General features: G+C 34.5%; 2 protein-coding genes across 2 annotated transcripts in view; one reads left to right on the top strand and one right to left on the bottom strand.

The window, feature by feature from the left end:
* PPP4R3B (protein phosphatase 4 regulatory subunit 3B) overlaps positions 1-20,779 on the top strand; it is a 52,978-nt gene extending 32,199 nt beyond the window's left edge. Inside the window, exons 10-16 of the mRNA XM_052647698.1 lie at positions 1,113-1,154; positions 2,513-2,671; positions 7,897-8,066; positions 9,961-10,100; positions 10,483-10,667; positions 12,115-12,317; positions 18,331-20,779. Coding sequence (XP_052503658.1) covers positions 1,113-1,154; positions 2,513-2,671; positions 7,897-8,066; positions 9,961-10,100; positions 10,483-10,667; positions 12,115-12,317; positions 18,331-18,426 — 995 coding nt within the window. The 3' untranslated portion in view covers positions 18,427-20,779. The remainder of the gene's footprint in view (positions 1-1,112; positions 1,155-2,512; positions 2,672-7,896; positions 8,067-9,960; positions 10,101-10,482; positions 10,668-12,114; positions 12,318-18,330) is intronic.
* A 1,328-nt stretch (positions 20,780-22,107) lies between these two features.
* The window catches only part of CFAP36 (cilia and flagella associated protein 36), a 30,287-nt gene continuing 30,081 nt past the window's right edge, over positions 22,108-22,313 (bottom strand). Inside the window, exon 10 of the mRNA XM_052649104.1 lies at positions 22,108-22,209. Within this exon, the coding sequence (XP_052505064.1) occupies positions 22,108-22,209 (102 nt within the window). The remainder of the gene's footprint in view (positions 22,210-22,313) is intronic.

Below are 22,313 nucleotides of genomic sequence, written 5' to 3'. Positions count from 1 at the left end.
TGCAGTGTTTAAATTATGTGATCATGTGCCAAATATAACTAGCTAAAGAACTGACTCTTTGAGAAGTATACAGCTCAACTGATGAAATGAGAAATGTTGGGGGGCGTAAGCTCAGAAAATAATGCTTTATCTGTTAAATCAGTTAAGAGGAAGTCAGTTAAAATGTTTGTTAAACTAATAAAAATTGTACACCCTAGATAATACTATCAGCTCCATTTTTGAATTTATATCTCAGGGGGCATTTATGCATATGCATGACAGATATAAGAATGTTGTTGCATTGTTCACTCTAGGAAATGAAAATGTAGCATATTTGTATGGTGGAATACTAATTAGCAGTCAAAATAATTGAATTTTGATCTGTCAACTGATTAGTTCTCAAAAATATAAAATTGAATAGATAAAAAAAGCATATCACAATGTTTTCTTTCAGAAAGTTTCCATTTATATAAATTAAATGCATTTTTAGCTTTTATTTTAAAGTAAAACATTTCCAGCATACAGAAATATTTAGATAATAGCATCACAGATATATATTTCCCATTGGCTTTGTCAGTACTGACTTGTGCTTTTTCCATTTTTAAAAAATAAATTATACGTAGTTTCTTATGCATTCTCATTTTACCCTATCCCCATCCCTCAAGAAATGCTGAATTTGGAGTTTTTCACCCCTGTTTTTTATATTACTGTGACATGTATAATGTGGTGTTATTTTTTCACAGTAACTTGTTTCTAGCTTTCTGCTGTTACAGACAATGCTCTGGTGTACATTATTATGTTTCCTTACATAAATATGCTCTAAGATGTGAGCCTAGGAATTGAAACTTTTAATATTCTTAATTTTTTTAAATTCAAAGCATAAGTGACTAATTGTTAAAATTTGTGTTATCATATCAGAATATTTGATACCATCTTTTAATAATTGTTCATCCGCACCCAAGTCTCTAAAAAAATTGCAGATAGAGGTATAATATTTGACTGAAGCTCCTAATTCTTAATGGTTATGCTGGTAAAATGAGGTTATGATCAAAGATGTGCTTTGTATGTTGTAAAGTCCTAAGGAAGTGTGAGGTATTATTACTAAAGTCACTGATTTTAATTATTTTTATTAGATAATATAGTTGGATCTAACAAAAGCAGCACAATTTGTCCTGGTAAGTATACATTCTTATTTTATGAACTAATGCAAATTCTAAGTTTTTTCCTATTCAGAATATAATGTACTTACACAAAACTAGGAAAGGTTTATTTTCGCCCCCAAATCCAAAACTAGATTTTTTTTAAAGAAAAAATTCAACTCTAATATCAAAGATGGAAAAAACATTTGAAACTTTGTTGGTTTTTTTCTGTAAATTTAGACCTTATGTCCTGCATTTTTTTTTTTAGAAGACCTCTAAAAGTTGAGGATTAGTTCCTTCTTATTTTTTAAATACAGTAAACTCAGGCAAATCAGTTAGGAAGTAGTCTTCATAACAGTCTTTGCATACATAGATGGCTCATGAATCTGAGTATAAGCACTGTTAATTCTACTTGGAACATATGTATCAGGTATTGACCTGGTAATACGGAAAATATGCTGTGTGTACCTAAGCATCCTGTCTTTTCTACCAGGCTCATCAGAGTTCTAGGGGAGCCAGTTTCAAATAAGAAAGGAATTCAGGGATTGAATTATTAGATACATAGTGAGTGATTTCACATCCTAATTTGGGAAAGTGAAAACAAGACATTTAATTTTAACACTACAGATTGCTGTTGCAAAATCTTTTGTAAATAAAATTTGGGAATTGAGAAATTAAAGAGAATTGTTTTTAATGGTAATAATGTTTTCTTGCTTAAAATATTTACAGTAGGTATGGGTAATTACCTATATATTCAATCTTGATATTCAAGAAGCAATTATAAATCATTCCATGAGTATGTAAACAAAAGCCTCTTGAGGAAGAAAAAGCTGGAATATTTTAGTAGGCCTTTCATCAATATCATGATTTGATGTTAAAAAGATTATTGTCTTAAAATCTTGATATAATATTTTTCACTTGATATTCAAACAATCAGAAATGTCCTTTTCTTAAAGATATCTTTAAAGAAAGCATATTTTTCTTGAGAAATTTGTGTTGCACCATTTTAGGCAAAAAGTTTAGGATATTTCCTCTTTACTCTAGGGTAGATCCTTTTATAGACCCATTATGTTAATAATGATAGCACATATTACAAAATCATTACTAAGAAAATCTCAGTACAATGAGGGTCTTATTATCATGTTTGTAGACTTTTATTTAACATACTTAAATATTTTATATTAGAGCCTTAGAAAGTATTTAGTAGGTAAAACTACTAATACTTCTGGAGAGTCTACCTAATGAAAAAATAAAAATCTGTAGCTTCTTTAATTGATACAAAAATTAGGAGAAAACAGTTTTACTTTTCTTCTAAAATAAAGGATTTATACTTAGTATTCTCTTTGTCTAGATGTGTTGCAGTGTATATTTTCATACAATGATTTTCTTTGCAGATAATTATCAAACAGCACAGCTGCTTGCCTTAATTTTAGAACTACTCACATTTTGTGTGGAACATCACACATATCACATAAAAAACTATATTATGAACAAGGACTTGCTAAGAAGAGTCTTGGTCTTGATGAATTCAAAGCACACTTTCCTGGCCTTGTGTAAGTAACAGTTTTAATGAACATTCTTGTAAAATGTCTTATGGAACAACATTTTTAATTGTTTTAGTCTTTTATTTAAAGGACAAGAGGAACAGGTCATAGTGCTTCTCCCACCCACATATTGCTCACATTTAGATTCAGTTGTGATATAATACCATGTGCAGTGATATCACTAACAGAACCTCTCCTGCCATCTTTTACATCTGTTTCATCAAACTGTCATTTAGTAGTGACTCTTATTTTTGAGATATGGGCCTTGATATGTATTTCTGTAACTCAGGTTATTTAAACTTGTAAAATTAAGTTATGGTTAGCCCTTCAGTAGACTACTTGGACCAATAAAAATCAAACTTTAATGCTGATGTTTGCTCAAAAGTGGATTTTTGACACACTCCTTTTCTTCCTCATAATTTCACCTGCAGATAGAGCAGCTCTCGAAATAAGAGCTTTATGGATATTTTTCTGAGCATGAAAATCATAGTTAAAATGTAAGCATTTACTGTTTAGAGAAGAGGTTAATCTCGCTCAGTTCAGTTCAGTTCGGTCGCTCAGTCATGTCCGACTCTTTGTGACCCCATGAATCGCAGCATGCCAGGCCTCCCTGTCCATCACCAACTCCCGGAGTTCACTCAGACTCACGTCCCTCGAGTCAGTGATGCCATCCAGCCATCTCATCCTCTGTCGTCCCCTTCTCCTCCTGCCCCCAATCCCTCCCAGCATCAAAGTCTTTTCCAATGAGTCAGCTCTTCGCATGAGGTGGCCAAAGTACTGGAGTTTCAGCTTTAGCATCATTCCCTCCAAAGAAATCCCAGGGCTGATCTCCTTCAGAATGGACTGGTTGGATCTCATTGCAGTCCAAGGGACTCTCAAGAGTTTTCTCCAACACCACAGTTCAAAAGCATCAATTCTTCGGCACTCAGCCTTCTTCACAGTCCAACTCTCACATCCATACATGACCACAGGAAAAACCATAGCCTTGACTAGACGGACCTTAGTCAGCAAAGTAATGTCTCTGCTTTTGAATATGCTATCTAGGTTGGTCATAACTTTTCTTCCAAGGAGTAAGCGTCTTTTAATTTCATGGCTGATTTTGGAGCCCCAAAAAACAAAGTCTGAAACTGTTTCTACTGTTTCCCCATCTATTTCCCATGAAGTGATGGGACCGGATGCCATGATCTTCGTTTTCTGAATGTTGAGCTTTAAGCCAACTTTTCCACTCTCCTCTTTCACTTTCATCAAGAGGCTTTTGAGTTCCTCTTCACTTTCTGCCATAAGGGTGGTGTCATCTGCATATCTGAGGTTATTGATATTTCTCCCGGCAATCTTGATTCCAGCATGTGTTTCTTCCAGTCCAGCGTTTCTCATGATGTACTCTGCATATGAGTTAAATAAGCAGGGTGACAATATACAGCCTTGACGTACTCCTTTTCCTATTTGGAACCAGTCAGTTGTTTCATGTCCAGTTCTAACTGTTGCTTCCTGACCTGCATACGGATTTCTCAAGAGGCAGGTCGGGTGGTCTGGTATTCCTGTCTCTTTTTCAGAATTTTCCACTGTTTATTGTAATCCACACAAAGGCTTTGGCATAGTCAATAAAGCAGAAATAGATGTTTTTCTGGAACTCTTGCTTTTTCCATGCTCTCCCTACTACAACCTTAATTTTTAAGGCTTTAATAAAGCCAGTGTTAACTGCCTGCACTACTTCTTTTCCATTCCTTTTTCCATACCTGTGCAAATTTACATAAACATTCACACATGTATAGGTTTTCATGTTTTATTTTTATAGAAACATGATCATGCTAACACATATCTCAGCCCCTTCATGTTACTCTAGCTCATTGGATATGGCATGAACTAATATTTTTCCTAAACATAGCTGAGTAACACTTCATAAAGTGGCTCTTCCACAACTTATTCTACCATTCTCCACTATATGGATTACAAGATTGTTTGGGTATTTTGCCATTCCAAATAATAATTGTAGTAATTAGCCTAGTACATAAATCTTTACTGGTTTATTTCCGTAAGGTATATCCTCAGTATTGGTATTGCCAGGGCAAAATGTTACTATATTTTTAATATATCCTTTTTCAATTTTAATTTAACATTATAGCCTCCAGATTACTTTCTCTAAAGGCTGAGGCACCTGACATGAAAAATGCACTCATTGAACAGCACTCAATGTGGCTGCTTTTTTAAATGTTATCCAGATGATGGAAAATGTATTCTGTTTGTGTTTTAATTTATATTTTCCTTGATACCATCTTTTCACATTTTAGTGCTTTTGTATTTTATCTGCTCTGAATTGCCTATTATCTTTTTCTTAGAGCTCTTATATATTAGAGATATTGGCAATTTTCACATTTTGGGGAACAAAATATCCCATCTCATTTGTCTTTACCTTGACTGTGGCATGTTTTCCATATAATTGCTATAAAATTCTTCATGGTGACAAATATGTCTTTATGGGTTTTTTTGTCTTGCTTAAAGTCTTCTGTGTCCTAAGTTTATACAAATATACTCCTTGATTTTCTTCTGATATGTTTTTTGTTTTTTGTTTTTTGTTTTTTTGCCACGCCTTTTTAGTATGTGGGATCTTAGTTCCTTGGCCAGGGATAGTCCCCTGCACTGGGAATGTGGAGTTTTGTTTTGTTTTGTTTTGTAATAATTTGATTTTCTTTTTTTTTTTTTTGGCTGTGCTGGGTCTTCATTGTTGCAGGGGCTTTTCTCTAATTGCAAGGAGTGGCAGCTACTCTCTAGTTGCCTTGTGCAGGCTTTTCATTGCAGTGGCTTCTCTTATTGGGAACATGGGCTCTAGGACCCGCAGACTTCAGTAGTTGTGACAGATGGGCTCAGTAGTTTCAGTTCCAGGGCTCTGGAGCACAGGCTCCATAGTTGTGGCACACAGGCTTAGTTGCTCCAGGGCACATGGAATCTTCCCCATCAGGGATCAAATCAGAGTCTCCTGCACACCTGCTCAGTTGTGTCCAACTCTTTGCAACCCCTGGATGGTAGTCCACCAGGCTTCTCTATTCATGGGATTTTCCAGGCAAAAATACTAGAAGGAGTTGCCATTTCCTTCTCCAGGAAATCTTTCCAACCCAGGGATTGAACCCATGTCTCCTGCCTTGCAGGCAGATCCTTTACCATCTGAGCCACCAGGGAAGTCCCCTAGCTTTTCTCTGGATGGATAACCAATTGTACTAATACCTTATTAAATAAATTATATTCTCCTTACTGAATTAAAATACTTTTGATACATAAGAAGTTACCGTATACATTTGTCTTATGTCTGAATCATCTGTCCTTTTATTTCACAAGATAAAATGAATGAGAGTGTTTATTTTGTCATTATAATATGTCTGGTATAAAGTTTAATATCTGCCTAGCACGTCTTCTGTTTTCTTTTTCATAATTTTCTTGGTTCTTAGACATTTGTTCTTCCACAGCAACGTAAAAATAACTTTATCCAGTTCATCCTGATTAGATTTAAATTAAACCTTTATATTTTGAAAGAATTGATGTTCTCATGCTAAATTTTCCTGTATAGCTTTCTATAAATAGTCCCTTCTGAAATGACTGCTTATCGGTCCTATTTAAATGGATAACCAGTCCATTCTAAAGATCAGCCCTGGGTGTTCTTTGGAAGGAATGATGCTAAAGCTGAAACTCCAGTACTCTGGCCACCTCATGCGAAGAGCTGGCTCATTGGAACAGACTCTGATGCTGGGAGGGATTGGGGGCAGGAGGAGAAGGGGACAACAGAGGATGAGATGGCTGGATGGCATCACCGACTTGATGGACTTGAGTTTGAGTGAACTCCTGGAGTTGGTGATGGACAGGGAGGGTTGCAAAGAGTCGGACACGACTGAGTAACTGAGCTGAACTGAACTGATCATAACTGAATGAATATCCAGTATTGAAATGTTTATATTCCTTTAAGATTTCAATTATTATAAACATGCTGTTTTAACTATAGCTTTGTGTGCATGTTCATTCACCAGCAACGTATAAAATTGCCTATTTTCTTAGGTCTTTGGCAGTACTTCAATCTTTTTAATCCTGAATAAACTAGTTCTTACCCTACTATAAAAAAGAGGTGATGTTTTAAGTCTAACACTTTTGTCCACACCTGTTTTAAGTGTTACAGTGATCACACATTCATACCTTATATGTCCTATTTCTGTTTTATTTTCAGATAATATTTAGAACCTCTTTTGATAGACACAACTTCTTCTTTTAGTAACTTCCATCTGTGAACGAGGGTTTGTAATGAGACTAACTAAGAAAATCAGAATCTTTGTGTTTTAAAGGATGTGGCTTAGTGGTATCTATAGAATAAATTAAGCTACCTAGGAGAGAGGTTATAAGTTAAAAGATAAACATTAAGAATAAGGAATTGAAATTAGTTTGTGTTTCATCAAAGTTTTAGTAATATTGCTAAATTTGTTTACCTTTATTTAACCAGGGAAAAGACTAGTTAAAGGGAAATTTTCATTTCAATATTCTAAAATGTGAAGAGCCAAATTATACTGCTTGCTTATTACTCTGTCACTCTTTTACAAATACAGTCTGATCTGCCATAGTACATGTTTACCAAAGGTTAAACAGCTTATTATAATCTGGAGGTAGTGTTGTTTCACAGATGATTTTCCCAAGGCAAAGAAAACTGGAATAGCCTTCACCAGAAAAGTAAAGCAACCCCTTAGCTCTCCTGTATACAGGTAACAGGAGCACTTTTGGCTGTATTTTCAGAAAATTTAAAAGAAGCACCTACTTCAAAAGCTTCTCCCACTCCCTTCTCCCCGCTGTCCCCCAAAGAGTTAAGGAAGTCTTGGCTCTTGGTAGGTTGCACCATTCTTGTCCCTTTCCTAATGACAGCCCCTGCTGATTCTAAGCTGTCTTCACTATATTGTCTCATGTCCACCAGCACTGCTGTAAGTAGTGCCAGCATTTGTATTGTGTGGGTTTTGTGTATTTTCTAATCTCTCTGCCTTGTAGCTCTCTGCCTACCAGTTGTTGGAATTTTGTTAGCTCCCTATGTAAGTTTTCCAAGTTCTGAGTGGTCTTTCCTTAATTCTGTTTTTCTCAAAACCCAGTTATTCTTAATGCAGTTTTGCTTTTTACTTTAGATGAACAAATATGTTTCTTTATGTAGAAATTCCTGTACAGTAATTAATATTAGTAAGATTATCCACTTATTCCCTGTATCTTTTTTTAATTAGGTGCTCTTCGTTTTATGAGGCGAATAATTGGCCTTAAAGATGAATTTTACAATCGTTACATCACCAAGGGAAATCTTTTTGAGCCAGTTGTAAATGCTCTTCTGGATAATGGAACTCGGTACAATCTATTGAATTCAGCTGTTATTGAGTTATTTGAATTTATAAGAGTGGTAAGTTTATATTAAAAGATTCTTAGTAAAAATATATGTTTAGTGATGTTAATATTTTACATTGTGAAATTCATAGTATTTTAAATCATGTTTATATTCTCAGTTCCTTTTTTTTTTTTTTTTGCTAAATGACTTGGGATATTTAGCGTATGTGGATGTTTCACTCTGACATGCCATTCATATGATCTCTGTGATCTGTTGTAAGGGTAGTGATAAAAATAAATAGAAAAGTTGAAAATAATTCCCTTGGTAGACATTGATACAAGATGCATAAAAGGTAGGATGTTATGATGGAATTTAAAGTTGAAGAGACTGTTAGGTGAACTATTCCAACTGCCTTATTTTATTGATGAGGGCTTGAGACACCCAAAGTGATTAGCTGACCTATTCAAATGCATTCATTTGTTTAGGAGCACAGTCAGGGCTTGAAGATACGGTGCAGCTCAGTCTCAGGCAACGAGATAATTGTCATAAAAGATCTAGAGAAAGCTCTGTGTGAATAGCAGGGATAAGATGAAAACTGAAGAACTGGTACAGTAAATTTACCCTGTCCCACACACTGAAATGATTCTACTAGCAGACATGGCCACATGATCAGAAAGAACTTGAAAAAAGAAAATCAAAGCTAGAAATTACTTTTATTTCTTTCAAGTCAAATTTGAACTGATGACACACTATTCTCATGTCAACATTATTTGGCAGATTTTCTTAGAGTAGTCATTTGCTCTGAGTATAGTTTGCAAAAAGGATGAAGAAGATAGAAGTACTAGCCTTAGAAAAAAAGGGAAAATAGTTAATTAGCTCACCTACTTTCTGAACCCAGGTTCACAGTGCACTGTTCTGTGAATTAGAGATTAATTTTTATATTTTTTCCCTTTAAAATTTTTGTTGAGATACAGATCAAATGAAGTGTAGGATTCATAACGCATCCCTATTCCTATGATTGGTTTTGTTTTTCTGAAAATAATTTTGAGTGGTTGATAGATATACTTTGAATCCCAAGACTTAGCTTTTTTTTTCCTTTCAATATATAACAACCATTTTACCTTGGTTTCTAATTTTTCTCCTTTGCATATTTTTTGATTCACATATTCAGGGGAACTAGTTTAAAGACTTAAAAATCCTAAAAGTCTAGATTACGGTTTATTTTTAAAGAAACAATATGTATACTTTAGTCCTAGATCACAACCTGTTTTTAATAATGAGCCTGCTTTTCACCATGGATCTGCATTGATCGCTTAAAATCATTCATTAAGAATTTAGAATTTATTACTGTTGGTCTAGAGAACTGGAAATACACAGGAGGAAGTCAAGCTGTTTTATCAGCTATGTGTATGTGATATAGTTGGAGGAATCTGTTAATTTTTTAGTGAGACTTATCTTGCTTTGATAGTTAAGGAGTCATCAAATAATATCTTTCAGTGTTTTTCGAAAATATAATTTCAAAATCTGCTTTCTATCTAGGTGTGCACTCTTGATCAGGCCATCTAGTCTCTTACAGCCTCAATTTTCCCTGTCTGTAAAATAGGGATAATAAAGCCTGTTTCATAGAATTGTTATGAGAGTCAAGTGAAATTATATGTGAAAGTGCTTATTTTAAGTTGTAAAGTACTATTATGTAAATAGAAAAAATAAATAGGTGATATAAAGTAAATACATTTATGTTTCAAGTGTTCTGTATAGTCTTCCAGAAGGTCTTCAGGAAATTGCTTCTTTTTTTTCCCAAGTTTTCTTTGGAGTCCTGGCTCATGTATAAAGAAACTAGGACGTTTATTTTTGGAAGGTGATTTGAAAAACCTTTTTTTCGATCAGCTTTGGAACTATAAAAAAAATTTTTTTAAGTTTTTCTTCTAGCAAGTATTGTATTTGAAATATAAATTTTGTGCTTATACAGGAAGATATCAAGTCTCTTACTGCACATATAGTTGAAAACTTTTATAAAGCACTTGAATCGATTGAATATGTTCAGACATTCAAAGGATTGAAGACTAAATATGAGCAAGAAAAAGACAGACAAAATCAGAAACTGAACAGGTATTTTTTAAGTATATTACATTTATAATCTATAAAATTATGTCCAAAGCCATATGTAGTTTGATCTTACATACGAAATTTACCCAGGAATTTCCTTTCTATCATTAGAAAATACAGGGTTGTATAGGAGGGTAGGCTGTTCTCCCTGTCTGAATCCTTTATGTAAAAAATTACTGTTCCATATCTTAACTCAAGATAAATTTTTAGGTTAGTGTACAAACATCCTTGGAGTGTTCTCTGGTCACATATTCTTTCACAACTGGTTATAAGTTATACTCAGTTAAAATTATTTCATCTCCTGTTGGTTATACGTATTTATTCTCATTTAAACTGGTCAGGAATTTTAAGTCATTACTCAATACCTGTGATATATTTCTTACAGTGTACCATCTATATTACGTAGTAACAGATTTCGCAGAGATGCAAAGGCATTGGAAGAGGATGAAGAAATGTGGTTTAATGAAGATGATGAGGAGGAAGGAAAAACAGTTGTTGCACCAGTGGAAAAATCTAAGGCAGAAGATGATTTTCCAGATAGTTATGAAAAATTCATGGAGACTAAAAAAGGTATTAAAGTGCTGAATTTTTGATTAGCTCATTCTCTTATTCAATATAGAAATTATATAGTTGCTTGTGAGGTTGTGATCCCAGTTTATAAAGCATGAAAGGCATGAATTTTATGCTAAATAAAAACCTTTTAAATAAAATTATCGCTTTTTTTAAATCTGATTTTTCAAAACATTTCTTATGTCTAAAATATTTTTCTTGAAACTTGCTCTTTTGTGATGCTCTTCATTTGCTATTTAGAAATTGCACTGTCTGTTTATACTTTGCCTTCTGTGAACAGTTATGGCTGTATGTTTATACTGAAGTCTCCAATAATGATAGAGATCATAGAGATCCAAAGAAACTTTCCAGTGCACTCTGTCATTTACAGCTGAGGAAACTTAAGCTTAAAGAGAGAAGTACTTTACTCTTTGAAATTTTTTAATTGGTAGTAAAACATTCATAAAGATAAAATGTCGAGAGGAAAAGTACTATTTCCTGTCTTTCAAATATGCTTAACTTGTCTGTAAAACTAAGATCTTACTAGTGTTTTCCAAAAGAAGCAATCACTTTTAATTCTATGACATGAGAAATTACCAGTTAGTACCTTACTGCATATATCATTTAAATGTTTCAAAAAATTTATATCTTGAAGGGCAAAAGCACTTCCTAGGCTTTATGTAAGTTTGTGATTTTCAATGTTAGATTTTTCTTAAGGCATTTCTCAGGAGTTAGTGTTTCATTAATTTCTTACTACATTTTCCTTGAAACTCTTCTTACTAGCCTCACTCATTTTCTACTCACTGCTAGGTTCTGTTTACTTCAGCCTAGGGGAGCAAATAACCTGTGAAAATGTCCTAAGAAACAGGTACCTTTTGGTAGCCAAATTCTTTTTTTACTCATTACACCCACTGCCCTGACTACTGTCAAGAGAGGCAGTGAGGCAATACCTGAAGTACTGCATAAGAATCATATATAAAAATAGTAGCAGCCAGATGTTAAAAGATAGTAGACACCCTTGTCATAAAGGAAACAGATAAAGGGACCTGAAATATTCAGAAAATAAATAAGCATGATCATAATCATTTTCTTTAGGCATTTTTGACTTGTGAGAGAGATTATTAGGTTTCCATGAGTATGGAAGTGTAGATTCAGTGAGTGGACACTTTAGAGAGACAATAAAAAAAGAGAGAGAGAGAGAGACAGCAAGTGAGACCTTGGAAGGGTCCTAGATAGAGCAATGGAGAATTCTAGGGTAGGGTGGCTAATCAGTCACCTGATTCTTAAGGTCTTTTCTAACCCCGGGATTTCTAAGATGACAGCTAATGAAGACGTATCACTGTACTTACTCATCATGCTTTGCCCTCTTAGTTCTTACAAAAAAGCAAAAGAAATTATTTGTTCTTTTCAGATGCTTTGACTTAGCAATATTTACCAACAAAGATTCAAATATTTATGTTTGCTTTAGCAAAGGAAAGTGAAGATAAGGAAAACCTTCCTAAAAGGACATCTTCTGGTGGCTTCAAATTTACTTTCTCCCACTCCACCAGTGCTGCTAATGGAACAAACAGTACAAACAGCAAATCTGTAGTGGCTCAGACACCACCAGCAAGTTCTAATGGATCCTCTTCCAAAACTACAAACTTGGCCACATCCGTAACAGCCACCAAGGTATGTGAAACTGCTCTACACACAAACAAACTTTGCTGTTTTCATCTGTAAAATTATTTTATGTTTCCTGAAGAAAAATTGGATAATAAAAATAATTTAAAAGAAGAAACAAAGTTGCACACATAGTCATAAGAAAATGACTGCTAACTTCCGACTGCCTGCTCTTGTGGGGGGGTTTATCCGACACAATTACCGTCTTTGTATAAGCACAGTTTTGTATCCTGCTTTTATTTGTTACAAGAATTTTTCTGTTATTAAAACATTGTTGATGACTAGAATTTCATTTTATTTAGCTGTATCATAGTATTTGTAAGCATCCTCTCCCCCGACTAGTACTTTGGAGCACATAAGTCAATTCGGATATTTCACTGACTACTGCTGCTCTTGCATTTTAAATTATTTTCTTGGATAGATGAGTAAAAATGTTTTCAAACATATTGTCAAATTCCTCTCCAGAAAGACTATACCAGTTAGTTACCATAAGCACTGTATGAGTGTGCTTGGCTCACTGCCGCTTTGGCAGTGTTATTATAATGATTTTTAATCTGTACTCATTCAGTAGCGGAAACAGTATTAATATATATCTCATTCCCCAGTTGTGTCTTTTGTTAATAGTAAAGTTGAATATTAGCCTTTTTGATTTGCTCTTCTGTTAATTGTCTCTTCAGAGTCTTGCCTTTTTAAAATTGGTTTGTTATTTTAGTAAGTCTTTAAGAATATTATTAATAACCTTTTTATTATTCACAGAGCAAATGTATTTCCCAGTGGTTACCTTTTTTATGTAAAATAGTTTAACTTGTATATAAAATGTTTTTATTTCCTTTACGTTATCATTATATGTAAAAATATCCTTTTCCCCAAAAAGGAGTGGCTTAAAAAGGCATAAATATAGGACAACTTCAGTATAAGGGTAGAAGGACAAGAGAAGGCCATAGTCAAAAACGTAACTGAAATCAAGCTCATTTTAAACACAAAATACAAGTCTGAGTTGTTTTTTTTTGTTTGTTTTTTTTTACAAAAATGTAGAATCTTTCTTAAGATTTGTAGTAAGGTGGGTTCTTGACTAAATATCACAGAAATAGCATTTTCAGTGGGATTCTTCTGTTTAGTAAAACACAGTTTATGTTATGGAACAAGAATTTTTAAGTTTTCATTTTTTTGATAGGACAATTTAGTGTAATATTGTGACACTGTATTAAGAATATTATATTGTTTGGATTCAGATCTTGAGTCTGCCTCTTTTTAGCTGGTTAATCTCTCCAGGCTTTAGTTTTCTCATTTTAAATAGGAATAAATCAGTACCTCCTTTATCAGTTTGTTGTGAAGATTAAATTATTTGATAAATGTAAAGAGCTTAGAACACTATTTGGCACAACTCAATATATACTAGCTTTTTTTTTTTTAAGTCTAATACATGTACTTGCTTTTAAAAAGCAAATAGTATTAAAATTATGGGGGGAAAAAACAGTCCTCTTTTCCTCTCCACAGAGAAAGCTTGGATCTCTTCTGTTAATACCTGTTTCTTCTATTTCTAAACAGTGTGCTTATACTGCCATATTATTTTACCACTCCTTACCACATCCTCACCCTTACTATTCTCTGTATCACAATTTTTGGTTAAAACAATATTTGGTAATCTTAGAGCTATAACAATGTGCATATTTTTATTCATTGATTTTTTTCCTGCTCTTTTTTTCTGTAGTGTATTTTGCTTTGTAACTTCCTTTTTTAAATAATTTAATTGCCACCATTTTTTCATTCATTGCAACAGTTACGTGCCTCTTACTCATTCTTTCAGTACCTCTCAAGTTAGTTTCCACATAGTCTCTTCCTTGGAGATGTCTCTCTTGAAGACTCCCATCTCATCCCAGCCTGAATTGCTTGCTCTCTAGACTTGCTGCACAACTGTTGTCTTAAGGCTGCTTCTGCCATCACCCTAATACTTCCTTTGCCTTTCTTTTTTTCTTACATTGACTGTTTCCTGGATGTCAAGTCTCTGTTCTCATTCTTGATTTTCCATTTCATTTTATTGGGGCGTACCCTCTCTGTTTCCTGAGAAAAAGATTCCATGAGAGATGAAGTATAAGACCTGGCATGTAGGAAGATGTCATTATTGTATCCCCATACTTGATTGACAGTTTAACTGAATGTAGAAGGAACCAAATTAGAAACAATTTTCTTCCAAAAATTTGAAGATATTGCTGCCAAGAAATCCAGAGACATTCTTATTCCTAATTCTTTGTGTGTGAATTTAATTTGTCTTTCTTGGAAGCATTTGGGGTTTTATCCCTGTATTCTGAAACTTAAAAATGAAATACTTTGGACTTTCTCAATTAAGTCATGACCTTTAGTTTTGGGACACTTTATATTCTTTTACTATAGCTTTCTGTTTGGATATTGTGCCTTGTTAATTTATCTGATAATATTCATAATTTTTCTCTCCATTTACTCATTTTTTTAAATGGTTCTGTTCGCTGGGTTGTCTCCCTGAGTTTTCAGTTTATTATCCTTCCAGATAATTTTTTATTTATGAACAAGCAAAATCAAGTGCAAGCACAAATGCTTATTTCACCCTTATGACACTAACCGCAGATTGCCAAATACATTTGATCTACACTTTTAGGGGGAACAGGTAGAAAAATAGCAATTGTTCTTAGAAAACAAATTAATTGTTCAGTCACTCAAGACTATCACAAAAATTTGATATTAAGCAAGATAGGAGCTCACAGAGTAAAGCACTAGTTATATTGGCTCTCAACCTTTTTTCAATAAACTGACCACATTTCTAAGTGAAGGCAAGTTCTTTATCACCAGTGGTCCTTTAACCATTTTCACCATCATTGTTTTTCAAGTGTCCAGAAAATTGATTCAGAGATAGATAAGTTCTTTTTTAGATTGTTTCCATTATAGGTTATCACAAGATATTGAATATGCTCCCTGTGCTATACAGGAGGTCCTTGTTGGTTATGTTTCACATATAGTATTGTGTATATGCTAATCCCAAACTCCTCTAATTTATCCTCTCCCTCCTCCCTTTCCCCTTTGGTAATCATAATTTTATTTTCTATGTCTGTGAGTCTGTCTCTGTTTTGTAAATAAGTTCATTTGTATCATTCTTTTTAGATTCCATGTATAAGCAATACCATGTTTGTTTTTCTGATTTCACTGCATATGATAATCTCTGCTACTGCTAAGTCACTTCAGTCGTGTCCGACTCTGTGCGACCCCATAGACAGCAGCCCACCAGGCTCCCCTGTCCCTGGGATTCTCCAGGCAAGAACACTGGAGTGGGTTGCCATTTCCTTCTCCAATACATGAAAGTGAAAAGTGAAAGTGAAGCTGCTCAGTCATGTCCGACTCTTCTCGACCCCATGGACTGTAGCCTACCAGGCTCCTCTGTCCATGGGATTTTCCAGGCGAGAGTACTAGAGTGGGGTGGGTCTATCCATGTTGCTGCAAATGGCATTATTTCATTCTTTTTTATAGCTGATTAATATTCCACTGTGTATGTATACCACATCTTCTTTATCCAGTCATCCGTTGATGGATGCTTAGGTTGCTTCCATGTCTTGCCTATTGTAAATTGTGCTGAACATTGGGGTGCAGGGATCTTTTTGAATTATAGTTTTGTCAGAATATATGCCTAGGAGTGAGATTACTGTATCATATGGTAACTCTAGTTTTTTAAGGAACCCCTCCGTACAACATTGAGCATCTTTTCATGTGTTTGTTGGCCATCTGTATGTCTTCTTTGGAGAAGTGTCTATTTAAATCTTCTGCGCAGTTTTTAATAGGGGTTTTTTTTTATGTTGCCTTGAACAATTTATTAATTTTGGATTTTAACCCCTTACTGATCATACATATCATTTGCAAATATTTTCTCCCATTCAATAAGTTGTCTTTTCATCTTTGCTTTGCAGTTTTAAGTTTAATTAGGTCCCATTTGTCTATTTTTGCTTTGTTTTAGGAAACTGATCCACAAAAATAATGTCATAGAATATTCTGCCTTTGTTTTTATCTAGGAGTTTTATAGTATTTGGCCTTACATTTAAGTCTTTAATCCATTTCGAGTTTATTTTTGTATATAGTATTAGTAAACATTCTGATTTCGTTTAAAACATGTTTATGTAAAAAAATTTATTTGTCCCTTTTCACCCTGGCACCTTACCCTACCTGCCCTTCACTGTGTCCGAAGTCCTGAAATGCAGAACCTTTCTGGCTCCTCTTCCTTATGGTTGTTGTTGGTGGGCGAGCTGGAATCTCCTGGTGGGAGATCTCATGGTGGGGGTGGGCGTGCAGTAGGGGAATGAATTATAGAATTGAGGACTCAGTTGTCTGTTTCACTGACTCGACCATTAACTATCTTCCTGCTTTCCCTAGTATTTTGGTACTCTGTCTACTCTTCTGGGATTGCTTCCTTCTCATTTCTGTGTTCTCCTGAAATACTTCTTTCTTGACTTTGTTCTCTACTAAAAATGAGTTGTTTTGCCTCTCTGATTCCTTTTTCCAAAAATGCCTTGACATCTTTCATCTGCTGTTTTCTCGATTCCTTTTTGGTCTTTGTTGATATATTGTCAGAAACAAAAAATTTTCAAGAGAGTATAATAATCCCTGGGAAAGCAATCCAACAAGGAATTTAACTTTGGTGATGTATCCGTACCATGGAATAATAGAGTTTAAAAGAATGATATAGAACTTTGTGAACTAACATTAAAAGCTGATATTTATTTAAAAACAACATTTATAGTTGTATATGAAAAGTCTGGAACCTATCAAATTCTTCACAGTATGCATCTGTGGATTTATAGTTCCTTTTACTTCCAATATTTCTTATTTTGTATTTTTATTCTTTCTGTATGCTAAATATGATTTTTAAATGTATAATGAGTTTATGGTGTGTATATATATAGATAAGAGATAAAATTGAAAAATTGTGTAGCTGAGTGTTTCAGACAGAATATTGATCTTACGCCAAAAATCATTTTTAATTGTTAACCTTTTGGAACTGAAATGTGTGTACCTTGTGATATATAGAATTAAAACTTTCATTTGCTGTCATTCCTGTGACTATCAGACTGGTGCCTTTTGTACTGTAATTATGTCTTCTCCCTCTTACCTCCACTCCTCCAACTAGAAACCAAATAACAAATAATGATGATTATGGTAATAGTAGCTGATATCAATTAGCAAATAGTAACTACGTACCAAGCACTGTACCAAGGGCTTTATAAGTTAAATTTAGCCATACTGCTTCTTGCTTATCCTGTGTTATCAAGCTGAGAAAGCGGCAGAAAGATGCTCACTTATGTAAGTTTTATCTGGTTCACAGACTTTCTGATAACTGTTTCTAGCTGCTCAGAGCCCTTTGTTGATTAATGTTGCAGTGCCTCAGTTATATTCTGGTATAGTGTTAATGCCAGATGCCTGGATAAGCTACTTAGGTTTGAAATATGACTTTATTTCTGTTGTATTTGTTTATCCAATAGAAATCTTAAGGGTTTAAACTAGATGTAGTGTATAAATTTCATGGGGTTGGCTCATACTAATGCATACCTGAGGACATATAATTTTCTGGGTAAAGTATCCAGAGCTTTAATAGAATTTTCAAAGGGGTCCATTACTCATGAAAGGTCCAACGCCTGAAATACCGCATCCTTTTCTTTTGGCTAGAGAGAGCTAGCCCTCAATTTTTTAGTCATTAGTTTTTAGAAACCATTTCATGTGTTTATTATGTCAGCCATTTTAAAGTATTTTTCAAAAGCAGAACAAAAACAATGATGTGTGTAGTGATGAAATACATGCATGCGGAACAGAGACTAAAAGGAGACTCCTTGTCACTGGCTGCCTGTCCTAAGTTGAGGCTAATTTAAGACTGCCACCAATTGTACTAAGTAGTCATAATATCAAGCAGTTCCTTTATCAAACTCAGAAATAATCTGTTTCAGATATGTGATTAGTTTAGAAAAATGATTTTTTAATTACATATGTTAAAATTTTTTTTATTCCTTACTAGGGAAGTTTGGTTGGTTTAGTGGATTATCCAGATGATGAAGAGGAAGAGGAAGAGGAAGAAACATCTCCCAGGAAAAGACCTCGTCTTGGCTCATAAAATATTTACTGGGGCCCCTCAACATGTGGTTGAACAAAAATGCTGCAACTGTTCAATGAGCTGAAAATCTGAATCAGAAAGCTTTCTCACTTGAACTTATAAGTATACAAGAAATAGCAAAAGACACTCAGTATATCAGCTAGGAGAGTTTAGTTCTGTTAAAAAAAAAAAAAAAACACAAAAACAGGCTTCCCAGGAACTTGATTGCTTGCTAGTAATTAAGAGGTTTGCTCTTCAGGATGTCAAAAAAAAAAAAAGTAACCTGGGAGGTAGCTTCTCAGCAAGAAAACTCTCTGGTTTGGGGATGGTTTAGGGAAGGGATAAAGTTGGTAAGGTGGTATTAATGCACGGTTGCTCCAGGGGGGTTTCTGATCTAGAAACAATTCTAAAACTTCAGTTGCAAACCCAATAACATTACTTGTATAATGGTGCTGGCCATGTTGTTCTTTTAATCAGTTGCCTCTAACTTTTATGGAAAACATTCAACTATCATTAAAAAATGAAGTTAAGCTGTTGGGACCATTTCTTTGAAGATCTAACAGAAATTCAGCCCTATTGGTAGTTGGAGGGAAATACACCCTGTGTTACAGCACATGTTGAGTTTTCTCCATCAGGAAATTTGTGTGTATTTTGATGAAAACAAGCTGGATTAAAATGGACAGTTTCGTTACTATAACTTTAAAATCAGCACTTTTAGAGATAACAGATGCCAAGAATCAGTACAGTAGTATTCCAAAGTGATTTTCTCTAGAAACGGGAGTATATTGAACAACGTTTTCAACTGCCTACCAGTACAATCTTTTGTGGAAGATACTTTAAAGTCACTTTCTACTTCATTAGTAAAGTTTTCTCTGCAGACCTGCAGGCAAGTTTTAAGGTGTAATTTATAAAGACTAACATACAAAGAATAGTGCTGAATTAAGTGGCATTTAATATCTACAGGCCATTTTGGTCCAAGAAGTTACTTCAGTGTCAGTCAGTATGCAGCACCTGAAGCTCTTCCATAAACAAGGGTGTAATATGAAAGCTGCTTTTTTTTTTTTAAAGAATAAAAGCACATTCCATGTACGAAAATGAATTTAAAATAATAAACTGAGGCAAACAGTTAAGAGGTTTTATTTTTAGAACAGCGAGTTAACTAAATATTTTAATGTTAGTTTGCTCATCTGTGATCTGAGATCATGCTGAAGTGAGAAAAACATCCCCCAAACTATTAATACATTGGGGGAAAAAAAAAAAAGACTAAAATTAGTCATTCCAGCTACAGTCTTCAGATCACCCTTGTAATGTGTTATGGGTCCATTTTTCCTGGAATAGCTTAAACTGAAGCAGTTTCCCCTGTTTTGGAGATTTTGTAGTTAATTTTAATTTTGGCTATTGTTTGGAGGATGGGCTGTTGTGTAGATATGAAGTATAGTTTTTCCATAAAACAGATGTTTATTTTGTATTAAAAATACCACTGTACTTGTTTTACACCATTTGTATACATGTGGTGATATTAATGCTGACCTGTAAAATTCAGGAATTAAAATGTGACCCTGTAATTCTATGGTTGTTGCTTTTGTTTGGTTTGTTATAAGTAAACTCCATTTTGAGTTATGTTCATTTTACAGTATTTTTTTAAAAGCCAGTATGTTTTCCATAGATATTTATTATAGACCACTGTGTCATAACACCAATCTGAATGAAAGAATTCTAAACAAACAAAGGCCAACCTCACATTAAATATCGCTGATAGTAAGAGAAGGTATGCCTTGAGTCCTAAAGTCCTAGCACCGAAGAATCACAGCATGGGGGCAGTAGCTCCTCTTTGATTAAAGGTGCATATAATGGAAACTCCACCTCATATCAGTCAAGTGACTCAGGATAAATCAGTAAAGTTACTACAGGAAAACATTTTCTTTCAAGCAAGTTTTATCAAGCCCCTTCCCTCTTCTTAGTTCTTGTTAAATTTCCTCTTAGAATCTAAGAAGCCCAGCCTTAAAACATTTCCCTTTCTACTCTTGACTCTTCCTGGTAAAGTAACTTTGAGTTCCAGCAGGAAGTTTTATCTTTATCTTAGGAAGTTTTTCTTTCTGAAGAACTGCCACAGGTGAAACATGGGAAGCATTATTATCATAGGAACCTTTTCGTATAGCATAATTGTGAATATTTTCTTGAATTACAGGAAAACACTTTCCATGGTACAGATGCTCAGCCACAGTGAAATGAGAGCAAGACTTAAAAATATCGCTTGAAAGAATAACTTAAGATGACATATGTTAGCTGCTGTCCTAAATGACTACCCTCAGGCAGATCGAGATTTTTTATCTTCACTCAGTGAAGCAAGCCAGAGCCCACATTTATTTGTATGCCTGAGGTTCTCTTAAAATAGTTATCTGTAAACATGTATGCAATATAAAACCTATTTTTAATAAAAAGCTTCATGAAATAAATTTCTGTGTTTCAATCACTAGTTTTCCACTTGTCCATGTAAGCGATGAAAATGTGACAAATATAAAGTAAGGCTGGGTTTTCTCTGCATACTGAAGGTTGGAACTAAGGTAATTTTGGTATCCCGTTTTGGGTGGGTTTTGGGGCGGGGGGGGCCATGCCTTTGGGCATGCGGGATCTTACTTAGTTCCCTGACTGGGGATGGGACCCATACCCCCTTTATTGGAAGCGTGGAGTCTTTCCAGTGGACCACCAGGGAAGTGTTAGAATCCTTCTTTAAAAGCTTATAACTATAGACATAAGGAGATTAAATGGAATTATAAATTAAACCTTGGGAATGGCCTGTAACCAGAAAAGAAGGTGCTTATGGATGACACAAAACACAGTTTCTGAAAGGAAGGTTTCTCCTACTGTTTTGTGTTACCTTTTAGCAAATGGACTACACACCACCCCAGGATCACTTCAAACACAGAAGACTCCACACCCATGGCAGAATTCCCCCTCAAGGAGGCTCAAGCGATTGTTCCTTTATCTGTTTTAATGTTGCTTTTCTAAAAAGAGTAACTGAATATTTTGAACATCCCCCACATCTATTTTTGAAGTCCCATTGCTCCTGCCTCAATGTAGGGTGCTAAATTCTGCCAGAGAACCACTATTGCATTACATTGATTGCCCTATACCTGTTCACCCACACCTACTCTTAACTCACCCAATCACCACACTGCAACTGTACATATTTTTAAAATGGACATTTTGATCATGAAACTTCCCTGCTTTAAAATTTCTGTGACTTCCCACTACCATTATAAAATGTTTAAAACTCACATTCCCTACAGGCCTTGCAAATCAGTACCTCACCTATCTGCAATTCATATGCTAACCTTCTCTTCTCATTGACTGCAGGATCCTGTTTATAACACTGCACTCTTCCCATCTAACACTGGCCACATGAAAGCAGGGACCCTGTCGATTTACTTGATCACTGTATCCCTAGCATGCAGCACAATGCTTATTATTAGCACAAACAAATAATGAGTGAATGAATGCACTATCACTTAGCTTTCTATACCTTCTCTCCACAAAAGAATATTATTCAGAAATTTGTATTGAACTGGTCCACATAAGTAACCCACTGCCCTATACCTGAAGAGTTTAATAAAAGTAATCAGTTTATATACAGGTTCAGTTTAAGGATTAAATAATTTATTTTTAAGAAATTTTGAACTGCTTGCTAAATTGTTCTTAAATTTACTTATTAATAACTTCTTCTTTAAGTTTCTCTGCAAGCAATCTCCTCTTTAGTAATGTTTGCTTCTCCTCTGCTGTCATTTCTGGTTTCTCTGTCATTTCCTTAAAAAAAAAAAAAAGAAAAATATTGGCTACAGTAGAAGATGGGTTCATTTGTCTAAAATTCCTAGCATACTGCCTTGAACAAATAGTAGAGCATTCAGTGA

Source organism: Budorcas taxicolor, chromosome 11 (genome assembly GCF_023091745.1).
Source record: "Budorcas taxicolor isolate Tak-1 chromosome 11, Takin1.1, whole genome shotgun sequence".
Classification (NCBI taxonomy): Eukaryota; Metazoa; Chordata; class Mammalia; order Artiodactyla; family Bovidae; genus Budorcas; species Budorcas taxicolor.
Note: the sequence above shows the minus strand (reverse complement) of the source record. Positions and strands in the feature narration are given on the sequence as shown.